A 12982-nucleotide genomic window follows, 5' to 3' on the forward strand; every position below is an offset into this window, starting at 1 on the left:
AGTCATGAGGATCCCTAGGGATTTACATGGACGTAGGAGGACATGTACAGCAGGAAAACAATGATGACCAACCCACTAACCAATACTATAAGAGGGGGAAGAGATAGAGAGTTAAGGGTTGGTTGAAAAAGGGGAGGAAGAAACAAAGAGAGAGAGAGAGAGAGAGAGAGAGAGAGAGAGAGAGAGAGAGAGAGAGAGAGAGAGAGAGAACACTTGGGAACTGAGGGAAGTCAGGGGGCCGGTCACAGATTAGGGCTTAGAGAGGACGAACCAGACTAAGCTGAGAGCTCCATTAGTAGAATCGAAGTATAGCCCACGCACAAATTAATTAGGGGCCCAATTACCAACTTACTAAGAGGGATTTGGTGCCCACACCAATATTTGACTTCTTTTTATTTTTTTAATAATTGAATAGGAGATCTGGAGTTCAATCCTGACTACACCAAAAACTAATCAATATCTTGATATAATGATAAAAAAACATTATCATGAAGAGAAATTATAAATTAACTTTTTTTTATAAGAGCTCTCACATTTTTTCCACGTTAGAAAGGAAAAAATAAAAATAATAATAATAATAATAATAATAATCTATATATATATATATATAAAACCGAAACATTTGCTAGCACCACAATTTTCCACAACAGCACAACACAACATTTAAAAATAAAAAATAGAATTAAAAAACTTTTTTTTTTTAACCCGATACTTATCTTTAAAAAACTTTTTTTTTTAACCCTATACTTAACTTTAAAAATAAACAAAACTCTATACACACAAACGCAAACTCTCAACACGAAGGTTTGCTCCTCTCTTCACGCTGCCCCTCATTCCTTTCTCAGAGCATCCCTCTTCTCTCAGTCTGGCTCTATCTGTTCATAGCCTTTGCTTCCTCAAGTCTTGACCACTAATTGGTACGTTTTTGTACTCCTATTTGGCTTAAGTCTTGACCTCTAATTGGTACGTTTTTGTAATCCTATTTGGTTCATAACCTTTGCTGGCTCAAGTCTTGACCTCTAATTTGTTTCTCTCTTTTCATAGTCAAGTCAAAGTATTTTATAGATTACGAAAATTAAAAAAAAAATTGCTTAGAGTTTTGGATCTTACGGAATTACTAATTTTTTGCTCCAATTTTGTTTTAGGCCCTTTTGTTCTGTTAGGGTTTTTCGACAATTTAATTTTGATTCGTACTACAATATTCAAATAAATTTCTCAGAAAACTATCCTTATTATCTGAATCAGATCAGGTGCTGTGTTTATAGCTTTTAAATTGCGTCTTTAATAGCACTGGAATCTTACTATGTTAGTCTTGACTGTTTCACTTAACTTGAATTGTGTATTGCGTTGCTTTAAATACAAATTTTGTGTTTGTAGAACCAAATTTGTATTGGGTTTTTGTTTTTAAATGGTTTATCACATTCTGTTTACAACTAAACTATGTATTGTTGTTTTTTGGTTTTACAATTTTTGATATATTTTGAGATTCCCCCCTTCTAACTCTTCTGCTTTCTAGAAATTTTTTTTTTGGAGAAACTTCTGCTTTCTAGAATGGTAGACAACAATGCTGATAAAATGTGTATAGTGAAGAAGTTTTTTGAAAACTATAATGGAAAAGGGGCAATTGCAATATATTGGAAACATGATCTAATTTAAAAAGGAAGAAAAATAAAAACAGCACTACCTTACAAGCTGGGATACTAAAAGGGATACTAAAAGATGTTAATCTACCCTCAAATTACATGGCAGATATATACAACATCATCTGAATGTGTAGAATTTGTATTATAAAAAGGGAGTCAGAACCACGATCTAAAAAATTTCATAGCAAACATCAACTGCCAATTAAAACAGCTGATAAATATTCAATACGATCTTAAACATATAGGCATTTTTCTAAACTATGTGTCAGACTTACAATCTGCAGATTCTCTTAACCACTTTTTAAACTTGAGTTACCTCTGAAACTTTGATATACTTCTTTACTTAAGTTTTCAAAACTTACAACTTTTTTATTAAGGTGAAACTGTGGAAACTTCAAAGTTGAACCATACAGCCTGCAGAGCTGTCTGATAGTAAATATGCTTCTTTTGGGGGTTAATAAAAGAGCTTTCCTGTTAGCTGCATTGTTTAGACAAGAAACTAATAGGCCCAGGCAAGCCTGATAAGAACTGGGAAAATAGTTCTTTACAATCGGTTATGATGGTTGTGTGTTAAGGGATGTGTCAATGAGTGTAAAGGTTAGAATTTTTGATATATTCATTAGGTTTTGTAGAGATAGTTGACCTTCGAGTGAGGGATGGACCCACTAAGAAGCTAGAATAACCTACTGTAGATGGGTGGGATACTGGGATGTCATTTCAAATTCTGAGGCATTTTGATTTTTCTTCCAGTTACTTTATTGCTTTTTTTCCTGGCTTTGAGAGACCCCATTCCTTCCCTTTCCTTTACTCAAATGTCATTATCTTTAGCATCTATATCTAGCACAGCAAAGTTGGATTATTTACCTCTATATTGTACATGTCCACAAGATACTATGCCCTCTGATGTAGACCTCTCTCTGTTACTGTGAAGGTTCCTTTGAAACTTCAATATTCAATAGTGTGCAAATAATGGGCCTGAATGGAATGGCCTTTTTACCACAAATATAAGTTTGTATGTAGACAATTGTACTTTTTTTTTTTCTAATGAATCCCGTGTATTGCAGGAGAGTATAACTTATCGTCAACAAGTGGAACAAGAGTTTATATTGATTTGGACATTCCTGAGACTACTAAATTCAAAGATCAGTAAGTGCTTTGTTTTGGATTCACATTTTTAATTTATTTATAGTCTCTACAATACTGCTTAAAGCATCAATGCAAGCCGTATTGTGAAAACTGATGCATGGCACCATATTTGGTGGGTAATAGGTCTGCAACCACAAATGGCCACATCTGATTGAAATAGTAGGTTTACTAATAGGATTACACTTTCTCAAACATAGTCAGCAAGCAAAAAAATTATAAAGTCCCCACCAAACTAAATGATTGGTTTAATAATTTTTTCCTCACATCGAGTAAAGAATATAAATGATTGATAATATATTTTTGATCACTAATTTTAGTTTTGGATTAAAATAATAGATCTATGTGTTAGCCCAAACATCATGAGAAACTTTATATTATAAGGTGTTAGTTTTGGACTTTGTGATAGATCTATGTATTGTAAAAAGAGGTGACTCTCATAGTTGATCCTCCCATGATACATACATATATTGCCTTTATCATGCAATTCATGTTTATGTGCAAAGCTCATGTTTCATGTTTTCTTACAATATCCCCTTATGCTTTATTTATCCAACTAAGAAATCCTATAATCTCTGAACCTTTACTTCAGAAACTCAGAGCAAACATATTTCCATAACCTTTAACTTTCTGCTTTCTTTAGTTGCCTATTGTAATGTTTCCCTTTAACTTTTTATTTTATTTTAATTTTTTAATATAGATATTTAAAAAAGTGACAAAATTTACCCTTTTGAAAGGTCATAATACTATACCATGTCTATAATACTATGTCTAATATCTTTATGTAATATAATAGGCTTTTGGAAAATAACCAACCAATAGTACAAATGCCAAAGCAATTTAATCCACAAGTGACAATTCAAGAAGAGATGAACATCAACAGAAGTAACACAAGCAACCAAATGATTCTGTGGTGTATATGTCATTTGAGAGTGGTGCAACAGTGTCACACGAGCAAATGACTAAGCTATTTGTGTCATTTTTTTTAATCTAGAAAAATGTATATTTTGTTATTATTTGATGGCTGTTACAATTCTAATGTCACATTATTTGGAGGTTCATCTTAATTTTTATTTATTTTTAATTAAAAAAATTGTTAGCATTCACGGGTTAGCGACTAGTATTTGCTTATGTTTTTTACTCCCTTCCCACCCGATAACCTCCTTTTCCCACCCGATAAACACCCTCCCTCTTCTTTACCTCTCCAAGCCATTCTCTTTGCCTCTCTCAATTTTCAAAACCCTAAAAGTCTAAAACCAACCATAGCCATCACTCCCACCCATGACTGAGCTGTTACCCATCATAGCCATCACAAAATCTCCAATTTCAATGTCATAACAAGCAGGCCCAACAGTTACCAAAGCTTCGAGCTCTAGCCCCAGTTTACACAGCAAGCAGGTGAGATGCTCTAAGATCATGGCTCCAATCTTTCCCTCTCTCCTAAATATATATATATATATATATATTTTTTTTTTTTTCTGAATGTTCGTTGGCTTTGCTTCTTTTTGTTGATTCCTAGACTGAATTACTGTTGTTGCGTAAGTAATTTTTTGATTTTCTATTCAGTTCTTTTGCTAATACTGTTGTTGGGTATAGCTTTTTTGGATTTAATTTTGTGAATTCATATTTGGGTTCCACTTAGAAACTTGATTTTAGTGTATAGTTTCTTTGCATGCATTGATCTGTGAGCCTTTAAATTCTGGATGTAAATTCGAAATTCATAAGGAATTTTAAATTCCGATTCTTTTGAGATTGTGTATTTGAAATTTAGTGGAAACTGAGCTATGGGTTTGAATTTTTTATGATTCATATGTTAGATATTGGGATTGGTATTGGTGGTCTCTGAGATTATCTTTTTGAAAGTTTAAGGGATATTGAGAAGTAGGTTTGATTTTTTTAATGATTTGTTTCATGGTGGGTTTGTGCATTGAGATTAGAGTTTGTGAATTTGGGTCTAATTTAAAAGTGGTCTTGGTCTCAGGTTCTGTTCAAACAGAAAAGATTTATACAAGACACCACTGCTGCATAAGATTGGTTTAACTATCCAGAATAATTTGTATATCATGTATCTTAAAGAGCTTAATTGAGATCATAAATAAAACTGCCTTTTTAATATATATGGGAAGACTCCTGGGTATCATGGTCATGATTTCAAATCCATTGCTGAAAATTTATATTGTTTGTAGAGATAGTAAGTGATTTCAATCATTAAAAATTTAATTTTTTCTGTATGTGTTTAATAGTTATCATCATAGAAAGGGTCAAATTTTAATCCATGTTAGGGCTATTTGATTCACTTTTTGTTTTTTGTTGTTGTAGAGTCAAAGAAAATTGTTTTCTTGGTGTTTAACTTTCTGCATAATTGTGTTCTTATCGATTTAGACATGGTTTGATATTCATGGTTTCAGTTTTAATAATTTGTGAATTTCTTTAATCAAATTCGTGAATCTCAAGTCACTGTGCAAGCATTTTTTATTTTGTGCAAAGATTGTGTGCTAGATAAATGGATATAGTATCCTTAAGTTTCAAGGTTTTTGTTAAATTTTTATATTTATTTTGGTTGGACCCCAATACTGACTATATTTGTTTCTGTTGACTCACAAATCTCTCTGAACCTGCTCTCTGAATCTCTACCTCAAATTGATAATATTTGATGCCATGCTCATCCTGCATAATCATATATAACTGAATTATATTTTAGATCAAGTTACAATTTCAAAAACAAATACAGACAATGGAATTATATCTGTTGCTGCAACTGTGTAAAGGATCAGGGATGCTGTTCACTACACTTTATTTGAAGTAGTGTAACTCATCTCTTCAAAACTTTTATGAAGGCATAAAAAGACCCCGTTATTTATTACCAGTCCTAGTGTCTCTCACCTGGTCTCAGGCATACCATGTATCATTCCTCCTTTTCATAGAAGGATAATAAGAAGGCATGATGACGGGCTTACTTGGTGGTGCGATTCTTCCTGTGACTGAATTATTTTAAAACAGAGTTTTGAATGTGTTTATATCAATAATTATTTATAGCTATGAATTTAGTTGTTCATGCTCAACCTTTACCATTCCTTTGTAAAGAATTATTGTAGTTCTTAGTTTGTATGGATCACATTGTTTGAGTTTTGTGTTTTGGTTTATAATCATTTATTGTTTTCGTAATTTTCTGCGCACTTTGTGTTGTTATCTGATGAATAAAAGTATTCGGGGTGTGCTTTGCTATAAAAGTATTTGATTGTTTTCTTTCTAACTTAATTGTTACTTTAATATCACTATTTTCGTTGAATTTTGCTGTTTTTGTTTTTAGGGTTTTACTTGCTGCTATTTCAATTTGGCATTAAATCTGTTTGTTCTTTTGCATTGCAGAGATATAGGCTTGTGATAATTAGTGTGTGTGAGATTGGTATGGCTAGGAAGTACAGTAGTGAGTCGAGTGGGCGAGACGAGAGCGAATCATCTGATTATGAGAGAAGAAATAGAAGTAAACGAGATAGGGAATCAGATAGAAGAAGTGGAAAACGGAATGAGAGACGCGATGAGCGTGTTGATGATGATGGTGATGATAAGGATAGGGAAAGAGTGAATGAGAGGGATGTTAGGGATAGAGATGGGAGGAGTGGACAGCGTAGTGAACGTGTAGAGAGGAAGGAGAGTTCGGAGGAAGAAGATGGTGAGTTGGTAGAGAGGGATGTGGGGAGGCGAGAAGGGGAGAGAAGTCGTAGATATGATGAAGATGATAGGCGAGAAAGGGAGAGAAGTCGTAGATATGATGAAGATGATAGGCGAGAAAGGGAGAGGGCCCGTCGGTATGAGAGTGAGCATAGACGGAGGGAGAGTGAGGATGGTGGTAGAAGAAGGGATCGACGTGAGCGGCATGATTCAGAGGAGAATGGTGATGAGAGGGAAGGGCGTAGAAAATCAGAGCGACGAAATGATAGGACTGATGATTATAAGCATAGGAGGCATAGAAGGGAGGATGGTGATAGAGATGATAAGTATAGGAGAGATAAGGAGGAGGTGAATGAACGAGAAAAGGGTAATTGGGGTTTTAGGGAGAGAGAGGATAGAGATGACAAGGGGTTTAAAGATTCAAAACCTCAGAGACAGCCGAGAGTGCAAGAAGTTGATTTAAATGCTGATAATTCGAAGTTGGGCAAGAGTGGAGGAGTTTACATTCCTCCATTTAAGTTGGCTCGGATGATGAAAGAGGTTCAAGATAAAAGCAGTGTTGAATATCAGCGGTTGACATGGGATGCCCTTCGGAAGAGTATAAATGGGCTTGTGAACAAGGTTAATGCTGCCAATGTAAAGAATATTATTCCAGAACTCTTCTCGGAGAATTTGATACGGGGAAGAGGGCTATTTTGTCGGTCCTGTATGAAATCTCAGATGGCATCCCCAGGTTTTACAGATGTGTTTGCAGCACTGGTTGCTGTAGTCAACACTAAGTTTCCTGAGGTGGGCGAGCTTCTTTTGAGAAGGATTGTTTTGCAGCTTAAGAGAGCATATAAACGGAACGACAAGGTATGTTTCTGCCTGTTTTCATCTATTTCATTTGATTTGCTGTTGGATGATGGAAACCTTTTTACACTTGAAAAAGATTTTGTTCTAATTTGGTTTACTTTTTGTTCAGCCTCAATTACTAGCTGCTGTTAAGTTTATTGCACATTTAGTGAACCAACTAGTGGCTCATGAGATCATAGCCTTGGAGCTGCTTACTGTGCTGCTTGAGAATCCAACCGATTCAAGTGTTGAGGTTGCTGTTGGCTTTGTCACAGAGTGTGGATCACTTTTGCAAGATCTCTCACCTAAAGGCTTGCATGGTGGGTATGCTGTTGGAATTGAGTTGCTGTCGTGTATGTGTTTAATATTATGTGTTTATTAGAGTTTATACAATTATGAACAATATTTTTTTTTTCCTATTAGCGTCTTCTGCTTTTCTTTCTCATAATAATTGCTTAAAAATATTTTTTTGGCACTTATATTGTCCTTTCACTTTGTTTATGTAGTTTAATCAATAGATTATTATATAGAAACTGAAAAATTGTAGAAGTAGTTAGAAAATAAAATTCCTCAGTGCATGTTAAGCCATTATGAAGCAAATTGTCGTCACCACCCTAAATCCCTTGAACACTTCATCTATTGATGCTGGATCTAGCATTTGGAGTCTGCTCTTAGAGTGCCATAGTTGCACATGTATCCTGTACCTTATTTTCTGTCAGATTTCAGATGTAAATCTTCATCTTGGAAGGTTTAAATCATAATCATTTTTTTTTTTGCTTGGCTAATCATTTTAATTGTTTGCATTGAGAGACCAGGATTTATATTGGTTTGGATTTAGCTGCAGTTTTATTCCATCTTTTTTTTCTTTGATAAACTTTTATTCCAGTCCTTAGCTCAACTCCATTGACTCTCTGTGCGCGTTCATTTGTGTTATAAATGGATTATGCAGTCAATGATTTTGACCATGCCCTAACATGAGATATCTTGCGTTCAATGTAGATCATTCTTTGGAAGGTCTTCAATCTTTTATTCATTATATTTGTGGATATTGTATTTCTGGTTTCTAAGGCTTACACATGTTTTTCTTGCTAAGTTGTACTTGTTGCGAAGTGCTTATAATTTTTAGTAGTTTATTTATTACTAAGTTATCATCTTTTTTATCGTATAGGAAGCCAGGGAGGTATGGTTAGTTAGCCACATTTAGCAATTTCTCTTCTACATTGAATCACATTTTGTACACTAGACATACAGAGGGTTACCAATAAAGCCATCACTTGCTATGGCATTTTGATGGCTTCGTTGGGCCTAGTCACCAACAATTTTGTGACAGCTCTTTGTCGTTTGTAAATAATGGTATCCTTCAATTAAACAAGGAGGACCTGTGAAATTACTTATGTAAGTGAATAATAATAATAAGTCACTCGGAATGATGTTCCTAAATTCTTAGTGTCAACTCATTTTATATTTTAGGTCGTATTGGTATTTATTGGGTAAAAAAATATTTGTCTAGTTCATTAATGGAATTTCATTAAAGCACAAAAAAGGCACTATTCTGGTACATGGGGAATATTCAAAGGAGTAGTCAACTAGAAAATGAGAAAGTAAGGGAAAAGTACAAGAAATTAACATCTGAAAAAGGAATCATCTAAGACATCCATGATGCTGAGAGTGGAAAAGTTGGCTGGTAGTTGATGTCTGCTTGTAGAAGGCCTTGAGTAATATGAACTTGAGCTGTACCACCAGTATCTCCTTTACTTCAAAAATGTGCATATTCCTCTCCCCAAAGGCACCACATAAGACATAAAGGAGCTACCTTCCAAATATCCCCACTATCATTTGCCAAAATTCCCCTTCCAAGAGGCTAACAAACTATAATCAAATTAGGCATAACCCAACTAACTTCGGATAGGCAGAATAGCAAAGTCCACAGCTCCTAAGTGATAGGACAGTTCATTACAAGGGGGGTTGTAATCATGCCTAAATGTGGCATGTATTTTTTTTTGTTTTTATTTTTTATTTTTTATTTTTAGTATTTTGTAGAATTACCAACAAGAATATAGATTTAAAAAAGTCAAATAAATATTATGATCCCTATTTCAAATCAGATTGGGATCAAAACCCTGTGCCTATTCTGATCCCTATCTGATTTGAATTTAATATTGACTGAACCAGTGTTTTCTGATCAGTGAGACGTCTTAGGTTCCACTGGGAAGTTGCCATCCTTTGTTATCTATGATAGCACTAAGTTAACAATTGTCTTGACGATATAGAAACATGGTATCTGGAATAGTGCCACTCATGGCTGTTATATATGTAACCTTGGATGGTGGCCTGGTGTAAATGGTTAGTGTTTGAAAATATTGTTTAGTACTCAAAATTTGTTTACTTATGTAGTACTTATATTATGAAAGACAAGTAGAGAGTTTCTTTTGATTATTTACGTGTTTAGCTATGTCAAACTTTTGGTTCATTATGTTCTATGCTTGGCAATCAATTTTTTCCATGAGATTATATGTCATAATGTTCCTATCCTCTTTCTTTTATTTTTACTGGAATATATTTTAGTTACTGTACAGTGTACTCAAGGTTTACACTTCTACAGGAATATTTGAGCGTTTCCGTGGGATTCTTCATGAAGGTGAAATAGACAAAAGGGTTCAATTTCTGATAGAAGGGCTATTTGCGATAAGAAAAGCCAAGTTTCAGGTATGTTTTTTTTCCCTCCCTTCTTTTTTAGAATTATGGTATGACATACTACTATTAGCGTCCAGGGGTTTGAGGGATATCCCAGTGGTTCCAGAACCTCTTGTGGTGTTTGGGCACTGGGTTTGAACCCCAATCAGCCCCCCTCCCCCCTATTTACGTAGCAAAAAAATAAAAAAAATAAAAAAAAAGACTATTAATGTCCAAGGATAGTTAGAATAAAGATACCCTCTGTGATTTATTTGTTTGCAGGGGTACCCAGCTGTTCGTCCAGATCTGGACCTTGTAGAGCAGGAAGATCAGATAACCCATGAGATCTCTCTCCAAGAGGAAATAGATCCAGAGATTACCCTTGGTATGGCATTATGCTGAGCTGTCTTCTGCTTCTTGATTGTTCTAGCTATGGTTAGGTATTGATTTATATTTTTCTTTCTCCTTGTCAGATATATTCAAGCCAGATCCTAATTTCCTTGAGAATGAGAAGCGTTATGAGGAGTTGAAGAAAACCATTTTGGGTGATGAGTCTGAGGATGAAGAAGGTTCAGATGCAGCTTCAGATGATGATGAGGATGATGATGAGGATGAGGATGATGATGAGGAAGAGGATGAGGAGCAGATGAAAATAAGGGATGAAACAGAGACAAATCTTGTAAATCTTCGGAGGACAATCTATCTAACAATTATGTCCAGTGTAGATTTTGAGGAGGCAGGTCATAAGCTCCTGAAAATTAAACTAGAGCCAGGTCAAGAGGTATGTGTTGCAAGCATTTCCTGATGTTACTGCTGTAAGATCGAGGTCTCCTTATTTAGTATTTCCTTGTTTAAGATGAAGTAGGGAAAGATAGATAAATAATGAATATTTGTTCACAATTCGCTGAGTCTCTGCAAGTTCACAATTCGCTGAGTCTCTGCAAGTTATTGGTACTTGGCTAGGAATCATTATTAGGTAGAGGAACTAGAGCTAGGTTCTGAGTCTCCTGTCCAGCATGAAGACACCCTTTACTCCCCTTTGCTATCAAGTGAATCAATGAACAGTGAACAAATAAACAAGATGGATTAGATTCACTATACATTTCAGATTGCTAGATGTTATTACATGACAGTATCAAATATATTTTTTTCTTTATTCTTAGCTTTTGTTTTTTTAACCCCCACCCCCTAAACGATTAGAATTCATTAGTGGTTTCATGTTCTAACTTGCCTTGGTGCTTAGATTATTTCCCTTCGGTACTTCAGTCACTATTAGGGGTGTAGAGAGGCAAGCCACAGAGACCCCAAGCTTAGCTTCTTGCTGCTTAGGCTCAGCTAATTGAGACTTGACAAGGAGTTGAGTTTGGCTAGAAGAATTTGATAACTCCTAAAATTGAATGCTTAAAATAATAGAAGAAAAAAATCTTACAATAATACAATTGAAAGCTTAATAATAATAATATATTAGCATAATTTATTTTAAAGAAAAAATCTTGAATCAAATTCTGTATTACTTGAAGACTTATAGTTGTCTTTGTTGCGTATGCAGATGGAGTTGAACATTATGCTCTTGGAATGCTGTAGTCAGGAGAGAACTTACCTCCGGTATTATGGTCTTTTGGGGCAGCGATTCTGCATGATCAACAAAGTTTATCAGGAAAATTTTGACAAATGCTTTGTCCAACAATATTCCATGATTCACCGGCTTGAAACAAATAAGTTGCGTAATGTGGCGAAGTTTTTTGCGCATTTACTCGGCACAGATGCTTTGCCTTGGCATGTTTTAGCCTATATTCGCCTAACAGAGGAGGACACCACTTCTTCATCTCGTATATTTATTAAGATTCTATTCCAGGTATAGAAGCGACATCAATTTTTTTCCCTCTAGTTTTGGTTTCTCCCTAGCATTTCTTCTGGAAGCTGTTGTATTCACTGTTGTGTTGTTTCTGTTGCAGGAATTGTCAGAGCATCTGGGCATCCGTCTGCTGAATGAGCGTCTTAACGATCCCACAATGCAGGATTCCTTTGAATCTATCTTCCCAAGGGATAATCCCAAGAACACACGGTTTTCAATTAATTTCTTCACATCCATTGGACTTGGTGGCATCACTGAAAACCTACGTGAGTACTTGAAGAATATGCCACGCCTTATTATGCAACAAGAGCAAGAAGCATCAGAATCCGAATCAGACAACGAATCTGATAGCTCTGGTAGTTCGGTTACGGGGTCAGCTAGTTCAGAATCAGATCCATCAAGTTCAGATGAGAGTGAAAGGGATGACAGACACAGGAAGCGGAGGAGGAGAGACTAAGGGAATGTTATGATGTGCAATAGATATTAGGGTTTGATGTTTGCCATTTGTAGTATTTCGAATCAACTTGTTTTCACATTCTGTAAAATTTTGGATCGATATGAATTTAGCATATACTAATTTTGTCTTTTCTCTCTCTCGAGTGGGGGAAGGGGCTTAATTTCAGGAGCAATGCAACTCTAGAGGCTTATCATTCTACTACTGTTAGTTTTGTGTATGGTAGTTTATTTTATCCACTTCTCTGGGAGTTTGTATAACTTTTGAGCTTAAATGCGTCAAACATTTTTAATAGTCAATTTACAATACAGTTTGAGAAAATAATCAAATTTGTGCATTTTGCATTTGCCTTCGACTTTCAGGACTTTAATGTTGAGGTAATGCCGTAATAAATACCTCATGAGCAATCCGGACACTGCTCCGACGAGTCTGGATTGCCTGTAAGGTGTTTTTTCGGTAAGTAGTGTGACGATGTGAGTCAGTCGCTTGTAAGATCTGCAGCAAAAACAAAAGGAAAAGGATAAAACTGTTGTAGGAGGGATTGAACATTTTTTAGTTACTTATAATTTTTTGATATTTGTGACTGCGAGGGAGCTAGGTAATTCCCTTTCCGTAGTGCTATTTGGGCCTCTACTACCAGAAGCGAGGAATGAACCTGAGCCCCAGATTGTCCATGGATTTTTTTATTTTTTAATGACAAAAAATGGG

At 35.2% G+C, this 12982-nt stretch overlaps 1 protein-coding gene across 2 annotated transcripts; it reads left to right on the top strand.

The window, feature by feature from the left end:
- Window positions 1-770: 770 nt before the first annotated feature.
- Window positions 771-12597, top strand: LOC115975892 (pre-mRNA-splicing factor CWC22 homolog). Of its 2 annotated transcripts, XM_031096934.1 has the most exons (9): window positions 771-917; window positions 2708-2789; window positions 6156-7313; window positions 7423-7612; window positions 9895-9998; window positions 10248-10350; window positions 10439-10746; window positions 11515-11820; window positions 11921-12597. In XM_031096934.1, exons 3-9 carry the CDS (start codon window positions 6195-6197, stop codon window positions 12275-12277), a joined length of 2487 nt encoding a protein of 828 aa, XP_030952794.1. In that variant the 5' UTR covers window positions 771-917; window positions 2708-2789; window positions 6156-6194; the 3' UTR covers window positions 12278-12597. The 2 variants fall into 2 exon arrangements, with proteins under 2 accessions (XP_030952794.1, XP_030952801.1); XM_031096941.1 differs by lacking the exons at window positions 771-917; window positions 2708-2789 and adding an exon at window positions 3916-4184.
- Window positions 12598-12982: the final 385 nt, after the last annotated feature.

The sequence above is a fragment of the Quercus lobata genome, chromosome 1 (genome assembly GCF_001633185.2).
Source record: "Quercus lobata isolate SW786 chromosome 1, ValleyOak3.0 Primary Assembly, whole genome shotgun sequence".
Taxonomy (NCBI): Eukaryota; Viridiplantae; Streptophyta; class Magnoliopsida; order Fagales; family Fagaceae; genus Quercus; species Quercus lobata.